This window comes from Cervus canadensis, chromosome 31, assembly GCF_019320065.1.
Source record: "Cervus canadensis isolate Bull #8, Minnesota chromosome 31, ASM1932006v1, whole genome shotgun sequence".
Lineage (NCBI taxonomy): Eukaryota > Metazoa > Chordata > Mammalia > Artiodactyla > Cervidae > Cervus > Cervus canadensis.
The window spans coordinates 20,882,390-20,909,270 of record NC_057416.1 but is presented as its reverse complement, the minus strand read 5'-3'; the positions used below and the strand labels follow the sequence as shown (position 1 = coordinate 20,909,270).

Genomic DNA, 26,881 nt, shown 5'->3' with positions numbered 1-26,881 from the left:
TATTTTCTGCTTTCTGTGTTGGTTTACGTACATAAAGGTGACTGTGAGCACGCACTGACTGTGTACTGTCAAGAGGCTGTCAGTCACACATATACTAACGAAAGTCGTCGTTCAGTTGCTAGGTCACGTCCGACTCTGTGACCCACGTGCCCCATGGACTGCAGCACAGCAGGCCTCCCTGTCCCTCACTATCTCCTGGAGCCGCCCAAGCTTGCCCACTACTCTACACTACTCATACCATGTGTAACTGAGATAACAAATAAGAACCTACTGAATAGCACTGCTCAGTGCTGTGTGGGGACCTAAATCCAAGAAAGAGGAGATACATGTATACGTATAGCTGCTTCACTTTGCCCTGCGGCAGAAACTCACACACACTGTAAGGCAACTGTGGTCCAATAACATTTTTTAAAGCCAAGGCTGCCAGAACTATGCTGGACTTCAAGGACAGGTGATTTGCCATTATCATCTTGCTAAACAAATACCAAATTATCAGCATCCTGGAAAGAAAAGTTTCATCATTAATCACCAATACCCTGCCAAACTGATGCAGAGCACTGGATTGAAATGTTATCTTGATAATGTCTATATTTGTTTATAAGTAACATTTTCTAAAACAGAAGCTTTATGAAACAAAATTCATAAACACAAGTTTATGAAACAAACTATTACGGTACAATGACTTTCATCGAAGTTTTTGCTGGACATCTAACTGAATGATAGGATTTCTTTGAGAATATAGTTACATAATTGATCAGAAATACCAAAGCCTTGTGCAGGTAAGGAAATACAGCTGACACTAAGAGTGTCAGTAGTCTTTGGTAGAGAGATGCTATGATAGCAGTTATATTTTTCTAAAATGAAAAAGCAAATTGAGCATCTCCATACTTGTTACAGGAGGAAAAGATGAGAACGACTATGAATCACATGTCAATTTCTTTCAACAGTCATACAATTTGAAAAATTAGGGTTGTATAATTATAGCTTACCATATCTCAAAATAAATCTCTACAGTTATAGACTTGTATCTCAAAGACTTGGATTAAAGGACTAGAGAAGAATTTCAGGGACAACATTCAATATGGAGAATATGATAACAAAGACAGTTCTGTTTTCCATAATCTTTTCTCTAAGGTGACATACCAAAATACAAAGTATCAACAGGTCACTGAAAACATTAAAAACACATTTTAAATTAAAAATATAGAAATCAGTCAATTACAGTCTATGTTGTCTGCGAGGAATAATACAAATAGTTGTATTGAATTGACCTGAACAGTATAATGCTCCTGGAAGAACTCAAGATTTATAGTTTAGTGAAAAAATCAAGGGATTATATTTATTCTAGATATGACTAGCATGACTCTAGACTAACATGACTAGCATGACTAGATATGACTCTTGATATGACTAAGCAAGGCATTCTGCACTAGAACCCCAGAGTTCTCACAAGTAAAAGAATATGGTTTTGTTTGATTTTTTAAATGTATACACATTTATAGTGTATATATAACATTAATCTATTTTCTTTTTTATGGCAATTTTAGGTTCACAGTAAAATGTAATGAAAGATACAGAGATTTTCATAGACCCCTGCCCCTATTATCAACTTTCCAACCAGAGTGGTACACTTATCACAACCGATGAAACTCTGTTAACACATTATTAACCAAACTCTATAGTTGCTTGATTTCTTTGATTGGTGAAATTTTATAAGGCATCAGCAATTTTTGTCTGCCTCTAACCTCAGTATTCCTCCATTTGGGAGATGCTTAAAATACTTAGGCCACATGAGTTATAAAATCACTGAAGAATTAGGAAAATTAATAGTAGGAAATTGTATAGAGCTAGAGAGAAATGAATCCCAGGGAGAATTCATATCCACAATCTTAATAAAATAGACCACTAATATTCAGGACTGATTTCCTTTAGGAAGGACTGGTTGGATCTCCCTGCAGTCCAAGGGACTCTCAAGAGTCTTCTCCAACAACACGGTTCAAAACCATCAGTTCTTTGGCGCTCAGCTTTCTTTGAGGTCCGACTCTCCCATCCATACATGACTACTGGAAAAAGCATAGCTTTGACTAGATGGACCTTTGTTGGCAAAGTAACATCTCTGCTTTTTAATATGTTGTCTAGGTCGGCCATAGCTTTTCTTCCAAGGAGCAAGTGTCTTTTAATATCATGGCTGCAGTCACCATCTGCAGTGATTTTGGAACCCCCAAAACTAGTCTCTCACTGCTTCTATCATTTCCCCATCTATTTGCCATGAAGTGATGGGACTAGATTCCATGATCTTGGTTTTCTGAATGCTGATTTTTAAGCCAACTTTTTCACTCTCCACTTTCACTTTCATCAAGAGGCTCTTTAGTTCTTCTTCACTTTCTGCCATGAGGGTGGTGTCTTCTGTATATTTGAGGTTATTGATATTTCTCCTGGCAGTCTTGATTCCAGCTTGGATTGGATAGAATACATCAGAAAAAGAAATGAAGGAGGTAGTGCACACAGTGTTTGTGGTAGAACTACATGAAATTTGCTATTTTAGAAGACTTACAAGTTTATTTTGAATTTGAAAGTAAAAGTGAAAGTCGCTGTCATGTCCAACTCTTTGCGGTCCCATCGACCATACAGTCCATGGAATTCTCCAGGTCAGAATACTGGAGTGTGTAGCTGTTCCCGTCTCCAGGGGATCTTCCCAACCCAGGGGTTAAACCCAGGTCTCCTGCATCGCAGGCAGATACTTTACCAGCTGAGCCACAAGGGAAGCCATTTTGCATTTAAACAAAAGTAAAGAATATTTATCGCAAAATTATCAAGTCAACTGAGTGAAGCTACCAACTGAGAAAGCAACACCTTGTTTTAAAATATGCACATTTTACACTGTAGGTATAGGAATCAGACCTGGTCAGTGATAGGAAGATTCAAGTACTTTCATCATTAAGGAAACATAACCAGGGCAGTCAGGTTAGTCTTCTTCCCCCCAGGTGGGAAAATAGAGGTCAAAAGTTTAGTTACACAGCTTAACCTGGTTTCCTAGGGACTAAATTCACTTCCATATAAAAATCATTGATGAGGAAAATTAAAATATTTCTTGATCTAATATTCAATGGCTCATAACTAAAGATTAGATTTCTAAATAGGTTTTCCAGGTTAATAAGAGTTTTCTGATGCACTAGATATTATTTTTAGAAGACAGACATCAAAACAATTTACTGATCTAGGATCAGGTGTATCTTTGGTAAAATATGGTTTGGGCCCATCTTGGCAGGTTTGAATGTCTAATTTCATCCTAAAAAAACAGCTTGTTGTCTCTGAAAATTGAATACTTATTTCTCTATTTTCTTAAGTAAAACAAGACAATTGATGTAGTACTATTTTTAAATTCCCATTAAGAATTACTTCACAAGGTCTTAAAATATTTAGATTTTCATTAATAACCCATATTGATGAATTTAATTTCAGAAAAGAAAATAAGCCATTCTATATTGAGCATAGTAAATTCAATATGATTCACATAGATTTCTTCTGATCATAAGATACATAGGCACTAAATAATGTTTACTGAAAAGTACAAAAAGAAAACTGGTAAAAGAAACTTACAAGAGCACCACTAAAAGACAACTGACATTTAATACTTTGCTTTTTACTTAATATATGCTTCTTTGCAGTTTTTTTAAAAGATGATATGATATTGCATATTGGCTCATTTGGTAAAGAATCTGCCTGCAATGCAGGAGATCCAGGTTCAATCCCCGGGTCAGGAAGATACCCTGGAGAAGGAAATGACAACCCACTCTAGTAGTCTTGCCTGGGAAGTCCTATGCACGGAGGAGCCTGGTGGGCTGCAGTCCATGGGGTTGCAAAGAGTTGGACACAACTGAGCAACTAAGGCAGAACCAGTGCTGCATTTGCTAGTTTAAATGTCTTTTTCACTTGATGCTGTAGCATAAAATTTTTTTTCAAAAGCACTGATATGATTTGATATGGTTAGAGAGCATCATGGACTCAATGGACATGAATTTGAGCAAACTTTGGGAGACAGTGGAGGACAGAGGAGCCTGGCGGGCTACAGTCCATGCAGTTGCAAAGTGTCGGACAGCACTTAGTGATTGAACAACAATATTGTATATATAAATTTATTCCTATAACCTTAACTTTCTCTCTTCTTTAAATCTTTATGCTGCATTTTTACACACAGAAGGAGCTCCTACTTGAACATAAATTTTTCTCTACACTTTCATTTTTTTAGTCTACATACCTGATGTTATATAACTGTAAAGACCTGGAATTCTAAAAAATATTATAAATTTCAAATTATTTTTATAAAAGAAAGAAAAAAATCCATTTGTCCTATCAAGTATGGTTATTCAATAACTTTATATTGTCATTACTTTTAATAAAAGTGAAAGTGAAAGTGTTAGTCAGTCAGTCATGTCCAACTCTTTGTGACCCCATGAACTGTAGCCTGCCAGGCTTCCCTGTCCATGGAATTCTCCAGGCAAGAGCACTGGAGTGGGTTGCCGTTACCTTTTTCAGGGGATCTTCTTAACCCAGGGATCAATTTTGGGTGTCCTGCATTGCAGGCAGATTCTTTACCATCCAAGCCATCAGGGAAGTGAAAATATATTGTGTATTTCTATCTAAATATACATATGCATATATATATATATACACATATATACACACATATATTTAATATAAATATATTGAATATATAATATTTCTGTAATTAAACTAGTACTAACAGAAAATATAAGCATATGCTAATTTGACAATTGAAAATGGTAGTTAAAACACTGACAACACCAAATGCTTGTGAAGTCATGGAGCAACCAAAAAACCCTATTCATTGTTGGTGGAAATGTAAAATGGTACATCCACTTCATATAACTATTTGGCATTTCTCACATATGAAACATTCTTTCCATGTGATAATGCAATCATGCTTTTTGATATTTAACCAAAAGTGTTGAAAGCTTATGTTCACACCAAAATCTGCATGTGGATGTTTACAGGAGCTTTATTCATGATTGCCAAAATCTGGAAGCAAGCCAGTTGCCCTTCAGTAGGTGAATGTATAAATAAATTGTGGTACAATTTAGTTATTTAGCACTAAAAATAAATAAGTTATCAAGTTATGAAATGCATGGAGAAAAATGCATTTAACCAAGTTAAAGAAGCTGAAAAGGCTACATGCTATATAATTTCAACTACATGACATTCTAGAGAAGATAAAACTATGGAGTGTTGCCAGCTTTGGAGACTACGGACCTTGTGGTGGGGGGGAGATGAGTGCATAGGTGGAGCACAGAGGATTTTTATAGTAGTGAAACTGCTCTGTATGATACTATAATGTTGAACACATGTCATTATATAATTGTCCAAACCCCCAGAATGTATAACATCAAGAGTGAACCCTACTATAAATGATGGATTTTGGGTGATAATGATGTATCAGGTGGCGCTAGTGGTAAAGAACCCACCTACCAATGCAGGAGATGTAAAAAATGATGGTTCGATCCCTGGCCCAGGAAGATCCCCTGGAGGAGCGCATGGCAACCCACTCCAGTATTCTGGCCTGGAGAATCCCGTGGACAGAAGAGACTGGTGGGCTACAGTCCATAGTGTCACAAAGAGTCGGACATGATAAGCAACTTAGAATGCATGCATGATGTGTCAAGGCAGGTTTACTAATTTTAACACATGTGCCTCTCTGGTGGGGATGTTGATGGTGTATATGTGTGGGGTCAGAGGGCATGTGGTAACTCTGTACTTGCTGTGAACCTAAAAGCAGTCTAAACAACCAAGCCTATTTGAAATTCTGAAAACAGATGTTTAGCTGTTGTTTTAATTGCATTTCTTAACATAGCAGTGAAGTGGAGCCCATTCATCATATGAATCTTGATGCACATGTGACTTTCTAATAGAAGGCTCACACCAGAGTGATGATGGGCACATGTGACTTTCTAATAGAAGGCTCACACCAGAGTGATGATGGTCAATGAGTTTGGGTCTGAGACATCTAGAGGTCTTGATTACATCTACACTCTTCCTCACAACTTCTAACCTATTTAAAAATGGCTAGTTTATTGGAGAAAGAAAGATATGTGATCCAAGTGAAATGACTGTCAAGTATGGGATGAGTTAACCTAAACCATCCAAACTACAAACTGACTAGGCTAGTTGACTGCAGACCCATGAGGAAGCCATACCAACATTAGATGATGGAATTGTCTGGTTAATTCACAGATTTCCGAGTTAAATTAATGTTGATTATTTCAAACTACTGGAATATGTGTCATTACATAACATTCTGTGGCAATAGGTCACTAATGCATTGGCTTTGCTTAAAATGCCTATTAGTATAGAAAAAGCTATAATTCAAACAGTGCTCACATTTTTTTATTTGTACAAATGGAACAGAAAAGTTACAGCAAGTATCATTACTCTGTAGTTCATGATTATTAATATGTTATGATATGATAGTGAATTAAAAATATAGCAACGAAATATAAACCAATATTAGTAGATATTAAAATAAAAATTATTTCAAATTAAGTAGAAATTTTTCAACTTCTTGCCCCTATTAGGATATATATATAGATACAGGGGCTTCCCAGGTGGCTCAGAAGGTAAAAAATCTGTCTGCCAATTCAGGAAACATGGGAAATGCGGATTTGATTCCTGGGTTGGGAAAATATGAACTTATAAAATTATCATCAAATAATAGAATATTGTTAATATAGAAAAACTGTATTTTGGTTACACTGACAACAGTTAGAGCTGGACATGGAACAACAGTCTGGTTCCAAACAGGAAAAGGAGTACATCAAGGCTGTATATTGCCACCCTGCTTATTTAACTTATATGCAGAGTACATCATGAGAAATGCTGGGCTGGAGGAAGCTCAGTTGGAATCAAGATTGCCAGGAGAAATATCAATAACCTCAGATATGCAGATGACACCACCCTTATGGCAGAAAGGGAAGAAGAACTAAAGAGGCCCTTGATGAAAGTGAAAGAGGAGAGTGAAAATGTTGGCTTAAAGCTCAACATTTAGAAAACTAAGATCATGGCATCCGGTCCCAACACTTCATGGCAAACAGATGGGGAAACAGTGGCAACAGTGGCTGACTTTATTTTTCTGGGCTCCAAAATCACTGCAGATGTTGACTGTAGCCATGAAATTAAAAGACGCTTACTCCTTGGAAGAAAAGTTATGACCAACCTAGACAGCATATTGAAAAGCAGAGACATTACTTTGTCAACAAAGGTCCTTTTTCCAGTAGTCATGTATGGATGTGAGAGTTGGACTATAAAGAAAGCTGAGCACTGAAGAATTGATGCCTTTGAACTGTGGTGTTGGAGAAGACTCTTGAGAGTCCCTTGGACTGCAAGGAGATCCAACCAGTCAGTCTTAAAGGAAATCAGTCCTGAATATTCATTGGAAGGACTGATGCTGAAGCTGAAACTCCAATACTTTGGCCACCTGATGCAAAGAGTTGACTCATTTGAAAAGACCCTGATGCTGGGAAAGATTGAAGGTGGGAGGAGATGGGAACAGCAAAGGATGAGATGGTTGAATGGCATCACAACCTCAATGAACATGAGTTTGAGTGAGCTCTGGGAGTTGGTGATGGACGGGGAGGCCTGGCGTGCTGCAGTCCATGGGGTCGCAACGAGTCGGACACGACTGAGCAACTGAACTGAAACTGAAACTGATGTGTCAATTACATTGGCAGTAGAATGATTCATAAGTAGGTGGAGCAAATTTTGCCTGCTGAGTTAGATAAGCAAACATTCAAATATTAACTCCATCACTTTTTAATTAGTGCATTTGGGCATAGTATTTTATTTTAAAGTAGAGATAATAATATGAATCTCATAGGAGTTTCATATTATGTAAGACAAACCAAAGCACCCTAACAAACTGTGGCATGAATATTTTCCTTCTTCACTAACACTAATTTCTGTTTCTTTAAGTACCTAGACAGCATATTGAAAAGCAGAGACATTACTTTGCCAACAAAGGTCCGTCTAGTCAAATCTAAGCTTTTCCAGTAGTCATGTATGGATGTGAGAGTTGGACTATAAAGAAAACTGAACGCCAAATAATTGATGTTTTTGAACCATGTTGGAGAAGACTCTTGAGAGTCCCTTGGATACTGTAAGGAGATCCAACCAGTCCATCCTAAAAGAAATCAGTCCTGAATATTCATTAGAAGGACTGATGCTGAAGCTGAAACTCCAATACTTTGGCCACCTGATGCGAAGAGCTAACTTGTTAGAAAAAAACCTTATGATGGGAAAGATTGAAGGCAGGAGGAGAAGGGGACGACAGAGGATGAGATAGTTGTATGGCTTCACCGAATTGATGGACATAAGTTTGAGTGAGCTCCGGGAGCTGGTGATGGACAGGGAAGCCTAGCATGCTGCAGTGCGTGGGTTTGCAAAAGAGTCGGACCCAACTGAGTGACTAAACTGAAGTACCTATGTATTCACATATTTTGAATAAATTTATGAGTTTTTCTGGTTCAATCTGAATATTTTGAGGTTTGTGCAGTTCACTAACCAGAGCTCTTAGAGAAATATAAAATGTTTATATCACTTTTAAGTTATCAATCAGGACTGAAGCATATCAGAAAAAATAGAGAAACAGAATTTGATCCATATAACTGTAACTCGCCAGAGTGAGATCAAAATGCATATTATAGTAGAGATATACACAGGTTTCAAACATCATTTAAGCAGTTTCATTGCTCCTTAGTAGTCACACATTTGTGATTACTAATATGACTATACAGTGACTATACATATGACTATATAGTGGAAGTGAGAAATAGATTTAAGGGACTAGATCTGATAGAGTACCTGATGAAATATGGATGGAGGTTCGTGACATTGTACAAGAGACAGGAATCAAGACCATCCCCAAGGAAAAGAAATGCAAAAAAGCAAAATGGCTGTCTCAGGAGGCCTTACAAATAGCTGTGAAAAGAAGGGAAGCGAAAAGCAAAGGAGAAAAGGAAAGGTATACCCAATTGAATGCAGAATTCCAAAGAATAGCCAGGAGAGATAAGAAAGCCTTCCTCAGTGATCAGTGCAAAGAAATAGAGGAAAACAATAGAATGGGAAAGACTAGAGATCTCTTCAAGAAAATTAGAGATACCAAGGGAACATTTCATACAAAGATGGGCACAATAAAGGACAGAAATGGTACAGACCTAACAGAAGCAGAAGATATTGAGAAGAGGTGGCAAGAATACACAGAAGAACTGTACAAAAAAGATGTTCACCACCCAGATAATCATGATGGTGTGATCACTTACCTAGAGCCAGACATCCTGGAATGTGAAGTCAAGGGGGCCTTACGAAACACCCCTACGAACAAAGCTAGTGGAGGTGATGGAATACCAGTTGAGCTATTTCAAATCCTGAAGGATGATGCTGTGAAAGTGCTGCACTCAATATGCCAGCAAATTTGGAAAACTCAGCAGTGGCCACAGGACTGGAAAAGGTCCGTTTTCATTCCAAACCCAAAGAAAGGCAATGCCAAAGAATGCTCAAACTACCATACAATTGCACTCATCTTACACGCTAGTGAAGTAATGCTCAAAATTCTCCAAGCCAGGCTTCAGCAATATGTGAACCGTGAACTTCCAGAAGTTCAAGACCATTTTAGAAAAGGCAGAGGAGCCAGAGATCAAATTGCCAACATCTGGATCATTGAAAAAGCAAGAGAGTTCCAGAAAAACATCTATTTCTGCTTTATTGACTATGACAAAGCCTTTGACTGTGTGGATCCCAATAAACTGGAAAATTCTGAAGGAGATCGGTATACCAGACCACCTGACCTGTCTCTTGAGAAACCTGTATGCAGGTCAGGAAGCAACAGTTAGAACTGGATATGGAACAACAGTCTGGTTCCAAATAGGAAAAGGAGTACGTCAAAGTTGTATATTGTCACCCTGCTTATTTAACTTATATACAGAGTACATCATGAGTAATGCTGGGCTGGAAGAAGCACAAGCTGGAATCAAGATTGTCGGGAGAAATATCAATAAACTCAAGTATCAGATGACACCACCCTTATGGTAGAAAGTGAAAAAGAACTAAAGAGCCTCTTGATGAAAGTGAAAGAGGAGAGTGAAAAAGTTGCCTTAAAATTCAACATTCACAAAACTAAGATCATGGCATCTGGTCCCATCACTTCGTGGCAAATAGATGGAGAAACAGTGGCAACAGTGGCTGACTTTATTTTTCTGGGCTCCAAAATCAGTGCAGATGGTGATTGCAGCCATGAAATTAAAAGATGCTTACTCCTTGGGAAAAAAAGTAATGACCAGCCTAGATAGCATATTAAAAAGCAGAGACATTACTTTGCCAACAAAGATCTGTCTAGTCAAGGCTATGTTTTACCAGTGGTCATGCATGGATGTGAGATTTGGACTATAAAGAAAGCTGAGCAGAGAAGAATTGATGCCTTTGAACTGTGGTGTTGGAGAAGACTCTTGAGAGACCCTTGGATAGCAAGGAGATCCAAGCAGTCCATCCTAAAGGAAATCAGTCCCGAATATTCATTGGAACGACTGATGCTAAATCTGAAACTCCAATACTTTGGCCACCTGATGCGAAGAGCTGACTCATTTGAAAAGACCCTGATTGCTGGGAAGGATTGAGGGTAGGAGGAGAAGGGGATGACAGAGGATGAGATGGTTGGATGGATATGGGTTTGGGTAAACTCCGGGAGTTGGTGATGGACAGGGAGGCATGGGGTGCTGCAATTCATGTGGTCGCAAATAGTCAGACACGACTGAGCGAGTGAACTGAACTGAGTCACACATTTTGGACACTAATGAACATTAAAAATAAACACTTCTTTATAATTGGTGCACATATACATGCAATATGTGGGTCATGCTAATATTTAGGTTTTACACTTCCCTCCTCCAACTCAACCTAAAAGTAGCATCAAGAGATAATCTTGGTCAGTTTATATGAAGGCTTTTAACAAACGCCCAGTGCTTTTTTAGATTAGTTTATGTTAACCTCTCGATCAAGAAGAAATAAAGGGGATATGAGAGAAAACAGAGGCTTAACCTGTTTCAAAATTTCTTATACTCAGAAATATAAAAAATTTAAAATAGCAGAAATATGTGATTAGTAGGAGAACAGATATATACAGTAATTCACCAATGATATGATTCTGTAGAACTTATAAGACAAGTTGAAATACAGTTGAGCACTGTTGAAGCTGTATTATGAACCCTCATGCATGCTTTGTGAAGGAAGAAGTCAGATAGCCCAAAGGTGATAGCCATCAGCAGATACAAATAGCTTCTGAAACAGTGTAATTATTTGCAAAGGTGCTTTAATGGTGAATTTCTGGAAAAATTTAAAATAAATATCAAACTATTTAGCACACTAAATTGCTTATAATATATTGTACTAATATGTTGTATCAGTAGTATTAATTTATTACATGGTGCTAACATTTTTTTGATCTGTGAATGAGTTTACAAACTAACAAGAAGGTCAATAGTGAAATTATTAATAAATTCATATGAATTCCTGCACAAAAGATGACTTTTATTTAAACAATATATTTGCTTGGAATTAACAACTATGACATTACAATTATGTTTTTGAAAAACAAATGGTTGCTTTTTTTCTTACACAATAGCAAAATATTAACCCTTAATATAATTAGCACTGTTTCATTTTAAAACTTAAATTTTCCCCTGAATTTCCTACTAAATTATTCGACTGACCTAGGTCATACTATATGCTGTTTGTGAGAAGAAGCACATGTGCACTTCTTGCCTCGAGTTCAATGTGGTCTAACGTATTTCAGAGTCTGGGTGCAAGTCACCCACGTGCAGGTGATTTTATCTTTCTGAACTTCCAGCTTCTTTGTGTAAAACAGGCACTAAATGAACGTTCTTTCCATCTTTATATACTATATACTATTTTACACTCTAATAAACATGTGAACTAACAAGTTTGTACTTTCCATAACTTTTTATTCAATGACTCATTTTCTCAATTCTTTCTTTTCTCCTGCAAAATACCTGGCATTCTAATGTAACTGTATATAATTTAGCACGTGCTATGTAAAGCTCATGGTTTACTTTATGTCTCTGGTTTTGTACTTTAATTCAGTAAAAGGAATGAATGCTTGGTACTTGTTTGAACTTGGATATTAAAAAAAAGAGAAAAAAAAGGCTACATTTTTCTTTATAAAGGCAAGGACAGAAAATGTACCGCTAGGATAAGACTAAGCATGAAAGGTTTCATCTGAGAGGGACAATTTGTCAGAAAATTATGAGGAGGTACAAACAGAGGGTTATAATGGAAGCAGTCTTGCAACATTAACTATACCATTCACTCTCATAAATTCTGTAATAAATCCACACACACCACATTGAGGGGCGGAACAGACCGGATGGTTTCCCAGCAGGCGGGCTCCCACTGCTGGCACTCCCCCATGGAGTGGTCGGCATGCCACAGGAATTATGCACCCCCCTTCACCTTGGCTTGGAGTGGGCGTCTTGATTCACACACTGAGGAATTAATTGGGAAAATGGAAATGGCAGCCCAGAAAAGTGGACAAAAGCTATGATCCTAAATCACCTTCAGAATGGTCTTTCATCACGAGCAATTAGTTACTCCTCAACAAAATACAGTTTAATGAGGGCAAAGACTAGATTGGAGTTACAGGAATAAAATAACCTTTATGAACACCATTGTCCCTTTTATAAAGGTGCCATTAATAAGCATCATCACTCTATCCAGAAATTAAAACGAACACATGTTCTGCCAAACTCAAAAGTATAGTCATGCCTGGAACTTACAGAGGAGTTTTCACTGTTCTAATTACTGACTATGAGAGGTTAGGTACATTTCCCCCTTAAATTAAAATAGTTCTGGTGATTGAGTATCTTTTGTCTAACAAATTTTAAATGTACTTAAAAAGCAATGATGTCATAGTTATACATCTAATGGTAGTGTGTGAATGCACTAAAGTAGACAGGAAAGTAAATTATTAAATGAAGAATTTTGAATTAATTTAATTTTAACTGAATTTTGTTAACATTAATGCAATGAACGGTGGCAGAAAGAGCATGAACTTTAAAACTGTAGAAACCCAGCTTCTAACCTTGCTCATCAGTGTGACCTTGGGAAATTTATCTAATTTCCCTTACCTCCGGGTCTTCAACTGCCAAAGGATATATAATATTTACTTTGCAGTGTTGTGAAATTCAATAAGGTCTGGTCTATAAAGCATAAATAAGGTCTGGTCTATAAGGCTGAATACAAATCAGATGCTAAATAAATATGGGCTGCAGGGCATCTCCAACATCACTCTTGGATCTAAAGATTATAGCTTAAGAGTTATAATTCAGGGTGTTACAAAAATAATTCAGAATGCAGTATCAATAAGGTAATCATTTAAAACTCTGAACATTAAAGAAACTCAGAGCATTTAGGATCAAGAACAGAAATATTACTCTATCATCCAGTCAGTTTTTAAGTGTTATATTTGTCAAAATGGTTCAAAATGAAATTAGCTCTCTCTGGAAAACAAGCTCCCTCATTCAGACAGGGCTTCCCTGGTGGCTCAGACAGTAAAGAATCTGCCTGCAATGCAGGAGACCCAGGTTCTATCCCTGGGTCAAGAAGATCCCCTGGAGAAGGGAATGGCAACCCACTCCAGTATTCTTGGCTGGAAAATTCCACAGAGAGAGGAGCGTGTTGAGCTATAGTTCATGGGGTCACAAAGAGTTGGACATGACTGAGAGACTATCACTTCATTCAGACAGGACAGCAGGATCTCTTTCAGGTAATGCTAGTTTTCAAACTAAACATCTTGGTGTCATCTAAATCACGATGATGTTTGACAGCTGAACTGTTTCTCTTAAAAGTTTTGGGTAAAGTTTTTATATAACACCATCAAATTAGAATTTCAAAAGAAGTCTTTATTATCCTTTCATCATGCCAAGGAAATAAAACATTTTCTCTGATAAAATGTACCCTATAAAATAACTCATTATGAATAACTAATAAGGCATGGAAATAATGTTTGTCATTGCACAGAGCTGGCACTGAGTACTTACTCTGAGGCTCCATGTTAAGCACTTTTGTACCAGTTCACTCACTACTTCTAATATCTCTATGGGTTAACACTAATTGACCATTTTGCAGATGAAGAAACTGGAATTAGGGAAGTTAAGTGACTCACATAAGACTATCCTTCTAAACAGTAGTACTAGAGTTAGAAAGGGAATCAGGCTGTCTCAAAGCTCATGGTCTTAACCTTTATGCATATCATCAGTAAAAACAAGATTATAAACATGCCATTTCTATACTGTTTATTTATTAATACATGTGTTTTTGGATCCTTTTATGCTTCTAGTACTGTGTTTTGCTCAATGTTAATAGAAAGAATCATTAACTCAGATAATGTATGGGATAACTGAAGTCAGAACAGCAGAAATATGAGTAATAATTATAATAATGGTGAAGTCTTAGCTGTTAGGATATGACAGGCACTTCTGAAAAACTTCCATTATTTTCATTGTTTTGATGTTTACAACAATCTAATAAAAATAATATTGCACCCATTCTACAGGGTAGGAAACTGAACCACAATTTAAATAATTTATTGACTGTATTATAGCTAACCAGTGGCAAAATCAGGATTTGGATGCAAAGCTCTGGTCCCAAGTTCATTCTTCTAACCACTGTTTGATGGATGATCAGAGGTGTTTTTGGAAATACCAGCAATCTGAGGTACTTTGCTACTGACACCAATTTTCTATGGGAAAATATCTCAAGCTTTTTCCCTGGTTACATAATAATTGTGATTATAAAAATGAACTCATATTATGTTCTTAAATTGTTGCATACACAAAGCAGATGGTGATATATCTGTAGGTTTTTGAAAAGAATAAAGCTTGGCTATAAAGAGCATGAGCTTCAGAAGTTTTTAAAGTCTGATTCTGAGTCTATTTTTTATAACAACTCTGTGAGCAATGCAAATAAAAACCCACATCCCTGCTTTTGCCCTGTAGACCATTTGAATAAAATTCCTCCCCTTTTCTACTTTTCCTGTTATTCATCCCTTTCATCTTTTTTCAGTAACTGGAGACTAATTTAGAATAACTGGGGGCTTATTCTGTGTGCTGTATCTTGTATTCTTTAAATAAAAGTAAATTCAGGAAATCACTAATATCCTAAATATGAGACCAAGTTGGGTCAACAGATTTCTCTAGAAAAATCTCAATATGCCCTTGATTTCAACTGTTAAATGAAGAGACTTTCAAGGAAGGTGTGTTGATTGTGGTGGGCAGGATGAGGCTTCATAGTAGCAGGTACCTTCCCAAGAGAAGCTGGAAGTCAGGAAACACAGTTATCTGTTTCTCACACATGAGGTTCCAATTACTTTTTTCTAGAAGGACTGTAACAATGGATGGCACACAGGGTCTGGGGTTTGGTGGTAAATTACAAGTACTAGCCAGCCTTAATTACCAACAGACCTTGCCTCAAGAAAGATGAAGTAGGATAGTGTAGAAGTGAGCATTTTACATAAAAAAAAAAAAAACAAGCTTTTTTTTTCATGAAAAGAAAATAGACTGAAATTTTACTGTAGTTATTACAGATGGAGTCAGTAAGAGCTAGTAATTGGAACTTCAAAGGACTATCGTTTCACTGAAAAACTATCTTACCTAAGTGCTTTGGCTCTGGGAGAAAGTGCACTATGCATGTCTTCTTATCAGGAGAGGCTGATCAGCTTGACTGAATGACGTGAAAGAACTTGAGCAATGCCATTCTGGTACTAAGTGAGGGTGAAATTCAGCGAAAAACAAAAAAAGCCCACACATGAAAATCGAAACTCATCAGCATCTGAAGCAGTTTTACAGAAAGAACTAGTGGGAAAATCAAGACAATAAATTTGAGGCTCCCTCTACTGAAAGTGAATCTAGACGTTTAAAAATCATAAATGGTCAACCGAAATGTATCGCCTACTATGTGCCTGGAAAAGATAACAGGATAGATGAGATAATAATACCTGATTCTGCTCCTTGAGGGATTCCCATATTATGGGACTTTGGGAAAACCAGTGGAGGAGACAGTACCTATTTAGATGAACCATAACTACATAATGAAAACAACACTGCAGAAATAAGATATATGACTAAAAACAGACATAGGGATAAATCTGTCAGAAAGGGATACCTAAATTAATAAACAAACCAACTAATAAAAAAGATCTACATGAGATAGCTGGCTATCAGATTTCTGGCTTAAGAGGCAGCAGTTTAGCTTAGCTGGCAGTTCTCTGCTAAAGTTAAGGAGAACAAAAGAACCACAACATTGTTAATCGGCTATACCTAATGCAAAATTGATGTTAAAAATTTTTAAAAAGGAGAACAAAAGAAACCCTTATAGGTTGCCAGTAGTGGTATCAACTGATCCCATCACTTTAGGGATAAAATCTGACATTAAAATAAATATTTCTAGACACCCACTCTAAACTCTAGAACCTAGAGAAACACTTGTACACATGCAATTACTTATCAATATACAAAAATGTTCTTAGCATCACTGTTTGTGACAGCAAATTAAACTACAAAAGTATTTAGGAAACAACTCAGAAGGAAAATTGATAAATAAATATATTAATAATGAAATTTATAGCAGTAAATAAATAAATTGTAGGAATAAATATTAACAGGAATAAACCTTACAGATTGTTGACCTAAAAACAATACAGTGTTTGAGGTTTACATACATACATGCACTCACATGAACTAAATAAAGTAAGAAAAAAAAAAACAAACTTGTGGTCCTATACAGATAGAGTTAGGAGATATTGGTAAAGTTTATTTTTCTAACTAAGGGATGTGGCACAGGGGTTCATTTCAACATTTCTTATTGTTATCAGTAATACCATTTGTGCCTTAAATACATATTGTATATATTTTTGGGGTAATAATATATTTTACATTAAATAAATAAAGGTGTTAATAATGGCAGCTCTCTGTACTACTGATGTAGGTAATCAAGTTTGGGCCTGCTTTCCTGGAATGTGTTAGGTCTTAAGTGCAGGCACTACCAGGAATCATTAAACATGGTATTCAGAACACAAAACTATTTTTTCAATGTAGAAGTAAATAAAAACCACTGCATAGACCATGAAGCATTCCCTGTGTTTATGAGACCTTAAGCAACAGGGGTCACTGGTGGTTTCATCTCAATCTTTCCCACGTCAAGGTGGGCCTATGGAAAGCCACAAACCTTAGTGAAATGAAGAGCCAGTAGCCTTTCAATGCAGGTAACATTAAAGATGGATATTTACCCACAAACACTCATGAAGGGCTAATCATCTGGAAGGCATCATCCTCTGCCTTGGGAATACAGTAGTGGAAAAAAGCATCAAAACCCTAGACCTCATGGAACTTACATTCCATCTGTGGAGAGGGTAACAGATAATAAACAAGGTCATATAAAAAGAAACCATTTTGTAATAAGCACACCAACGTGAGGATAAATAAGCAATTAAGAATGAATGAAATGTGGCTTTTTCATATTTAAGCTTCACATGTGCATGTGTGCTAAGTCACTTCAGTCATGTCTGATGCTTTGCGACTCTATGGACTGTAGCAACCCACTGAAGTGGGTTGCCATGCCTTCCTCCAGGGGATCTTCCCAGCCCAGGGATGGAACCCACGTCTCTTCTGTCTCCTGCACTGGCAGGTAGATTCTCTACCAACAGTGCCACCCGGGAAGCCCAAGCTTCATGTAAGTCTATCCATATCCATAGGTTCTGGGTAGGAAACAAAATGCATTTAGGATGAGGACACAACTTTGATAAATAAAAGAACTGGCTGGATACATGGAGATGAAAAAGTTCATGCCAAAGTTCACTTTCTATTAGGAAGTGAAATGAAGAAAATTGTGGGAGTAGCAAGTTTTTGGAAGGACACACTAACGAATGACAGCATGTTGCAACATCCTTTAGCCATCTTAGGTAGATTGCAAATGGCTATGGATAAAATATCCCTGGGTTAATGATGAAGATAAAATATGAATAAATAGTCACAAGGTTGAGATGGGGTTATGTGCTGTGTCATTTACTAAAGTATTAGAAGGAGCATAGGACTTAAGATTCAGAAAAAATATAGTATTTCACATTTCCCCAAAATTGACATCAAAGAAATTTAGCTTTAAAAAAGTCAGTAAGTGGAAATTTAAATATAGCATTGTATGCAATATCGGCTATAGAAAAGTACACTAAAAAAAAAGAAAGTATGATAAAAGATAGTGACTCCACAGCCAACAGCCATAAACAGAAAGATGTAAAAAGGTAGATCATCTTCTAAATATATATTTTTAAATAGATAATAAAGAAAATATTTGAAATGATAAAAGTATGTGGCAACTAATGTCTCTGACATATTTGGATTTTTAGCCATTAAAATACAGTATGATCAAGAATCTATCTATCCTTGATGTTTATATGTATATGTGACTACATGCTCAGTCATGTTTGACTCACTGCAACCCCATGGACAGTAGCCATCAGGCTCCTCTGTCCATGGGATTTCCCAGGCAAGAATACTGGAGTGGGTTGACATTTCCTTCTCTGTTATATATGAATAAGTGTATATATGTGTAAGTGTGTATGTATACATGTATTTGTATATATGTGTGTGTGTCTATTTGTGTATTTATATGTGTATATGTGTACCAGAACATACTGTGGTCTTGATAAATTAATTGATAAATTAGTGTCAGATCCAAAGAAAGGAATTAGGATCCTGTGATTGGAGTTATAGACAGGGAGATTGCAACAAGATATCAAGATATCAAATAACAACAAAACTATCCAGTCCTTTAATGGGATGGTTTGCTTATCATCCAAAGGAGGGTTTAAGCAGATACTGAGTGACCAATTGGAGGGAATGGTGTAAGAGAGAACGCTAGAAACATATGGGTGGTTGAACTAAAAATGTCCCAGTTCCTTTTCTGGGATTTTCTTTCATCCAACATTCATCCCACTCATCATACAAGTCCCTAAGAATTTTATTCTACTTTATTCAATTAACTGATTGTTTCAATTATTCTCCACATCTGGGTACTCTTAAATTGTCAGTCACAACATTCATGACTTTCCTCTTCATCTCCACTCCATAAATGGCACTTACATTTCCATGCTTTCTTTTGCTGGCTAGTTAACGTGTCTAATCAAATTAAGTTGCAGTTGGATGCCACCAACTTTTACTCAGTACTCCTGTGACTAAAAAGAATACTTCATTATTATATTCATTTTCAATTTTCAAATATAGAGCTAATTCACTTACTGTGAACACTTGAACCAAGAAAAGAATATTGCCTGGGCAGAATGCCTGGTTTGATAGGTCTGCTTGATTAGTCCATTATATTGAATCACAAAGAAAAAAAAAAACAACCAAACAGCAACAACAAAAGCGTATAATTGGGTTATACTGATCTTGAGAGAATGATGTTTCAAAATCTCTCCCTTCAACTCATGCCTACACTTATCAACTCTCATAGCCAGGAAATTATTGTTTATATCTCTTCAGTTTTTCACCCTGTAGTATAAAGTCATTTCCTTTGTCTTGATTCTCTGCAACTGGGTATCTCAATAGCAAAGTGATATTATTTTCCACAAAATGAGAAACAGAATAAGGTCATATCAACCATAGAGATCATGTGTAATACTGGCCATAATGATGGACTCCAAGACACATCATAAAACAGGTTGGCAGCTATACTTGCTGTGCTGAAAACACAATATTTTGATAGCAATAGCATGCCCAGTTTGCTCAAATAAAAGATGTTAACAGCCACATATTTTCATGTATTGGATGGCAACAGTTATAATGAAAGTGAAATACATTTCGTGCAGATCAATAACACTCCCCAAACAACTTACACACCATTTACTACTTCTTACTATAGTAAGGCAAGTGGTTTTCGGTATTCATGCTAGAAATAGATATAGTCCTAATGTACTAGTGAAAACAGTAAATTGATTTTTTTTTACTGCTCTAATGTAAGATGATTACAAATTATTTCACTTTTCAAGTACATATAACTTAATCTAATGTATAGTATTCAGGACTGCTAAAATCTGCAATTACTTTAGTAATTTGGATTTTTTCTAAACCATTATAATGAGTCACTGCATGGATAGAGTATGTTACTTTACAGAAATTATCTTGATACAATAATTACAACCTTATATTTCCATTTATTTCAGATATACATAAATAGCTTACATAGCTAAAGGAAGGATAGCCTTCTATTTTAATTATAAAAAATAAAACGTGATTTAAGAAACAAGATATGTCTTGTCTTATGTCTAAAGATATGTCTAAAATAAAATAAAAGCCAAGATTCCTACAGAAATAAACTCTTTTTCATTATCCCAAGGAATATGTTGACATTTACATTTTGGCCAGCTGGGGTTCAAATTAAATAGCTCCATAGGTAACAGAGACAGCCTGTGTGGATCCTGAGGACAGAGATGACTGTTTCAATTATTTTCCCTGAATGGCTTACCAGCCTTGGCCTCAGCATGTGGCAAGGTATTGGGAGGCTGAGGCATGAAGCCATGTAATTATGCATTTAAGTCTGTTTCCTTAATTAATTTAAACATGCTTCAGAAATGTACATCTCAGAATTCCTGTAGCCTGGTCACTGCATAGAATCAAGACTCCCTAAGGTGAGAAAGTTGATCCTATTTTTCATGAACTTTTAAAAGATGTCTTTTAATGGAGGAAAAGAAGGCTTAAAACTGTAAGACTTGGAGAAAATTCTACTCTTCCTCTCTTTAAGAAAAAAGCAGTTTTTTAAGAAAAATGATGTAGAAGAAGTTGCCATCTGCAACTGGGAGGAGAGGGTGAGATGTATGGAAAGAGTAACATGGAAACTTACGTTACCATATGTAAAACAGAAAGCCAACGGGGAATTTGCTGTAAGGCCCAGGAAACTCAAACAAGGACTCTGTGTCAATCTAGAGGGGTGGGATGGGGCGGGAGATGGGAGGGAGTTTCCAAAGGGAGGAGATATATGGATACCTATGGTTGATTCATGTTGAGGTTTGACAGAAAACAATAAAATACTGTAAATCAATCATCCTTCAATAAAAAAGTAAACTAAAAAAAGAGAGCATAAAAAAGTCTGCAGGGGTGTATACACTGTCCCTACTGTGTGATATATGAATTGTAAATGAAGCCCAGACATGAGTAAGTAAACATAGGAGAGGAGCTCAGAAGAACAAAGACTACAGGTAGAACTAGTGAGTGTCAAATACTCACAAGGTGTTTTTCTTTTTTTCTTTTCCCGGAGGAGGGGGTGGGTATGGGGATGAGCCAGCTCTTGAGGCAAAATAATGGTTCAAATGTGTTACCAGAGCCTCATAAAGCTGTCATTCTGCCAGCAGCCTCCAACTCCACTTCTAGCCACCCACAGGCTCACAGGCCTTGATCAGCAACACTGAACTTGCATCCATGTCTAAGAAGCAGTTATTTTCTCCAATCCTAAAAACCATTGAATCCTGCCCACCTCATTGTCTTTCATTTCTTTTCTTGGAGGCACACCTTTCAAAATGTGCACTGTATTGGAAACAATGGAAACCTTTGCTCAGCTCTTTTTTCTTCGTGAGCATATGCTGTTTTATCATGATTTGCACAGTTTTACTGTTTCCCCTTTGGAAGCTTAGGCCACCTGCCCCCCAGGCTCCGACTGCACACGGCTGCGGTGCCCTACACTGTGGACAGATGCTGAACTCATCTTCTCTTTTGAGATTCTATTTCTAGTTAAAATTAGCTATTAGTGAAGTCAGAAAGAAACTACTCTTGCTAAATCAATACACTGCAGAGTTTTTTTGTTTTTTTTTAAGGCAGCCCCACATAGGAAGATCAGTGAAGTTAAATAGGCAGCTTTACATGCACCTCTGAGGATGCAGAGTTCTAAAGAATAATAGCAATTTGGTCAGCAAAGAAAGATACCTGCTTGGATGTGAAGATATCTGAAGTCTCTAAGCACAGGCAGAATGGTTTAAAGGCAGAGTATGAAATGGGCTAAACTAGACTTTGTGAAGACAGCTAATTTTGTCTTATCTGTGGAACAGAGGTTTACTGTTCACAGTCAAGACTCAGGCAAAATTCATCTATGGATTATACAATGGTTTTGCTAATTATTAATTAATTTTCATAAGATAGCAACTTAATTCCTAGTTTATCTTTTATTTACCATAAAAGATGGTATCTGATAAAATAAGAAACCATGCTCTCTGATAAGGTAACATTCCCATGCAGCCCAGGAAAATTCCAAGGTTTAGATTTGACCATACAGTATATTATCTAAAAAGCAAATATAGAGTGGCATATAAAGTATTTATATATATATGATTATATATAATTTATATATGATTTACAATATTAGTTTTAATGTGAAATATTGTTTTTAAAAACAGACTCATTTCTTAGATTCCCAGGTTTAGCAAGCAATTCATGCTGATCAATTAAAAGTTTTCTAGTGTCCTAATAAATCAATATACTATGCTGTCTCATGCTCTACACCCTCCACACTCAAGTGGCAGGTAGTAATATATGTGTATTATAATTACATATTGAATGCAGTCATAAAATATCACATGACAGTCTTCAAAATTCCAAGACAGACTTGTAAAGATTAAGATGAATAACTTTCAATTAAAAAATAATGAAGCTGTATCTTCCTTGAACCAAAGCAATAGTTATTAAATCATGGTGGTACTTACCACAGTGAAGTTCATCACTTTCAAAATCCAAATTGTCATGGCTAAGTTAACTATCATGGTAACCAACAGCAGAAGGACAAAGAAGTATAAGCACCTCTTTCGCCATCCATAAATTCCCACTGGGTAAAGCTGTGCATTCTCAACCCTTGGCAGGTTATTCTGTTGTGTCGCTAGTATGTATTGTTCTCGTGTCATCTGAGAAAAAAAACAAAAGAAGCATTCAAAGATAAAGTCAATGACTATTTTAATCAAAAGCACAAGATATCTAAGAACAACGGGCAGTGGGTCCTCATTAAGATGAGTAATGAAAATTAATTAATTTGTTTAATTAACATTACAAGGTTGCAAACCCTTCAAATTCTTATTATCAGTTTTGATTTTTGCAGTTATTTAACTACCTGTTGTGTCTCGAAAATACAACATTCTAAGATTTTTAACATTCTTAGATACTATAGCTCTAAGATACAGCATTTTCAGTGGGGTTTGCCTAATCTTAACACTAGCTTTTCTCTCAGGAGTCTGTGAAGATTCTCAGCTCTATTTCCATTTGTCTAAAACCCAGAAACTTTATGATCAGCCATGCTACTCTTGGAATAAGTTTCACCATTTTTGGAGTAGATGGAGGCCAACTGTATCACAATGCATTCTGGGGACTTTATCTAAAAACAAAGGATATAATTAGCTCAGTGTATATGCTTTAATAAAAAGTCAGTGTGTTTTGAAAAACCTACGGAGAGAAAATCACTTTTATTTAGAATTATATAGATGTGCTCAGTGCTCAGATGCTCAGTTGTGTCTGACTCTTTGTGAACCTATGGACTGTAGCCCACCAGGCTCCTCTGTCCATGGGATTCTCCACGCAAGAATATTGGAGTGGGATGCCATTTCCTGCTCCAGGGGATCTTCCCAGGGAAGATCAAATCCATCTCACTTATGTCTCCTGCATTGGCAGGCAGATTCTTTACCAATAATGCCATTTGGAAAGCAACTATTTAATTAAAACATATTTTTAGAACTTTGTTGATTATTTATTTTGGTTGCATTTTGATGAGTTATCAGTATAAAATTGATCTCTGAAAGAACAAATCACATATTTACTATCTGGTAACATAACATGTTGATCAGGAGAAGTAAGTTTTAGAAAATGGGATATGATATTCTTTGGTGGTATACAAATTTAGGTGTTAAATGAATTCTTTCAGAGAGGAAATACATTATTTACCGTCTGATACACCTAAAGAAATGGATAAGAAATGTTAATGCATATGTACTGGATATACAATTTTCATAATAATGTATTCATCACATGGAGGTTGGAAACTTTAATTTTTATAAAATATGATTTTCTACAGGACAATAGTTCAGCTTTTTTTTTTCTTTTTAGGGTTTTCTCAGATTTCTTGTGCATGCAATAAATAATGACTACATCGACAGAAATACTGCTGAATAAATCACACAACAATTAAAAACCACATTAATAAAGAATCAAAATTATTAGTTCAGTCCCAATATATAATGTGATATTATTAATTTATGATATTTATTGATATCCTATACTAAATAAAACGTTGAACTATATATTGAGAAATGCAAAAACCCCCAGTTATATGGCTTTTTCCCATTTTCTTTTTATTTTAGAACTATAATTTCAATTGCACTAATGCACTGTTAAGTATTATCTTTCCCATTTTTTATGAATGACATATGTTAGGCTGCTGCTGCTAAATCGCTCAGTCATGTCTGACTCTCTGTGACCCCGTGGACTGTAGCCCGCCAGGCTCCTCTGTCCATGGGATCCTCCAGGCAAGAACACTGGAGTGGGTTGCCATCTCCTCCTCCAGGGGATTTTCCCGACCCAGGGATCAAACCCAGGTCTTCTGCATTGCAGGCAGATTCTTTACCACTGTTCCACCCCTAAGTAACATAATAAAAATGGCTTCTTATGTTAAATTATAATTTTAAATGTACTAGAAGAACTACTATGACTAGATGATTAAGAACAAACTCTTTCATAATATAAAAAATTACCTTTTAAATTGTCATTATTATTATTTGAGTTAATCTTTAACGTTTCCTTGAAAGTAGCTCAGACAGTAAAGTGTCTGCCTACAATGTGGGAGACCTGGGTTCAATCCCTGGGTCGGGAAGATCTCCTGGAGAAGGAAATGGCAACCCACTCCAGTATTCTTGCCTGGAAAATCCCATGGACAGGGGAGCCGGGTAAGCTACAGTCCGAGGGGTTGCAAAGATTCTAACATGACTGAGCGACTTCACTTTCACTTTCACCAAAAAGCTTTAGTCCCTAATTCCAGTTGGAGGGGTGATGTCTAACTTACGAAATGCTATGAAACACAAAGTGACATAACAGATGACAGCATAATACCACAGGAATTCACTTTGTCTAAAGACTTTGGTGGAGCTTTTATAGTTCTGATAATGGTTATGATTACGAAGTAGAAAACTTATTAATAGGAAGAGGATAAAGGGAACACTAGGGGCTGCCACAGTTAAAGGGAAGAACAGGGAAGAGGCTTGTTCCTGAAAAGAGGGAGTATGGACATGAGAGGGGAGCAGAAGAGTCCGGAAGCCTGATCGTGTCCAGCTGACAAGGAAGAGACCATCCCCCGTGAAGCTGGTCTCTGAAGTCACAGTAAAATGATATGACTATCCAGACCAACCACTGCCTCTAATCTCACAATGCAGCAGACTGCCTTTTTAGAATATTCTATTCCTACAAATTCCACTTAGACATGAAGGTGAGAATACCATTCCTTAGAAAAGAAATGAGAACTTAACAAGTCTCTGAAAAAGAACAAATACACACTACAAAGAAAACAGTCCTTCAGTAACAAAATTGATTTTTTGGCAAAACAACAGAAATTCAGTAAATATATCAGAAGTCTCTAACAATTTGAAAAAGCAAATAGCATACAAAAGGCCAAAAGTAAAGGTTGTCAAGAAAATGAAAAATGTGTTAATTAAAACTTTTATCAATTCAAGAAATTCTAGCTTTACTTAAGAAAGTATCACAGTTTTGCAATTTATTTCATACCAGATTTTATGTCTAATAGCATTCATTAGAATCAAATAACCAAGTCTTGGTTAATGTCAAGGAAGTCTTCAGCCTTCTTGGATTCAGATGTTTACCAGTGTTCACATTAAGATAAATGCATTTACTTTTGTCGCCTTTAATTCAGGGCTACCCTTGTGGCTCAGATGGTAAAGAATCCTCCTGCAATGTAGGAAACCTGGGTTCAACCCCTGGGTTGGGAAGATCCCCTGGAGAAGGGCAAGGTTACCCACTCCAGTATTCTGGCCTGGAGAATTCCATGGACTGTATAGGCCATGGGGTTGCAAAGAGTCCAACTCGACTGAGCGACTTTCACTTTCCTTTAATTCAGGGGAAAGAAAGTAAAAGTGTTAGTCGCTCAGTTGTGTCTGACTCTTGCAACCCCATGGACTGTAGCCCGCCAGGGTCCTCTGTCTACAGGGATTCTCCAGGTAAGAATACTGGAGTGGGTTGCCATTCCCTTCTCCAGGGAAGCTTCCTAACCCAGGGATCGAACCTGGGTCTCCTGCATTGCTGGCAGATTCTTTACCATCTGAGACACCAGGAAAGCTCAGGTCAGGGGAGGGATGACATGGACTTTGCACTTGCTTTCACAAAGAAATATGTTTTCAAAACATGAGTACAATTTCCAGCAAGATGTTATGAGGTTAGATGAAAGACGCATGGGCCAATAGAATTAGCTGCTTCTGCTGCTAAGGCGCTTCAGCCGTGTCCGACTCTGCGACCCCATGGACAGCAGCCCACCAGGCTCCTCTGTCCATGGGATTCTCTAGGCAAGAATACTGGAGTGGGTTCATTTCCTTCTCTGCAATAGAACTAGACCTTGTGAATTTTTCAATTCCATGCTTTTTTCTCCAAAGGCATGGAAAATATGGTTTTCAGAAAGGGTTATTTTGTTTAGTATTTTTAATAACTTAATGTATAAAGACTAGAATAGAATGAATTAATCATTAATCACTAATGACTTAAACATAGTTCATCACTAATAACCCACT

The 26,881-nt window shown here is 36.7% G+C and overlaps 1 protein-coding gene across 1 annotated transcript in view; it reads right to left on the bottom strand.

Moving 5' to 3' along the window:
• SGCZ (sarcoglycan zeta) overlaps window positions 1–26,881 on the bottom strand; it is a 1,068,194-nt gene that overhangs the window by 356,820 nt on the left and 684,493 nt on the right. Inside the window, exon 2 of the mRNA XM_043454521.1 lies at window positions 22,817–23,011. Within this exon, the coding sequence (XP_043310456.1) occupies window positions 22,817–23,011 (195 nt within the window). The remainder of the gene's footprint in view (window positions 1–22,816; window positions 23,012–26,881) is intronic.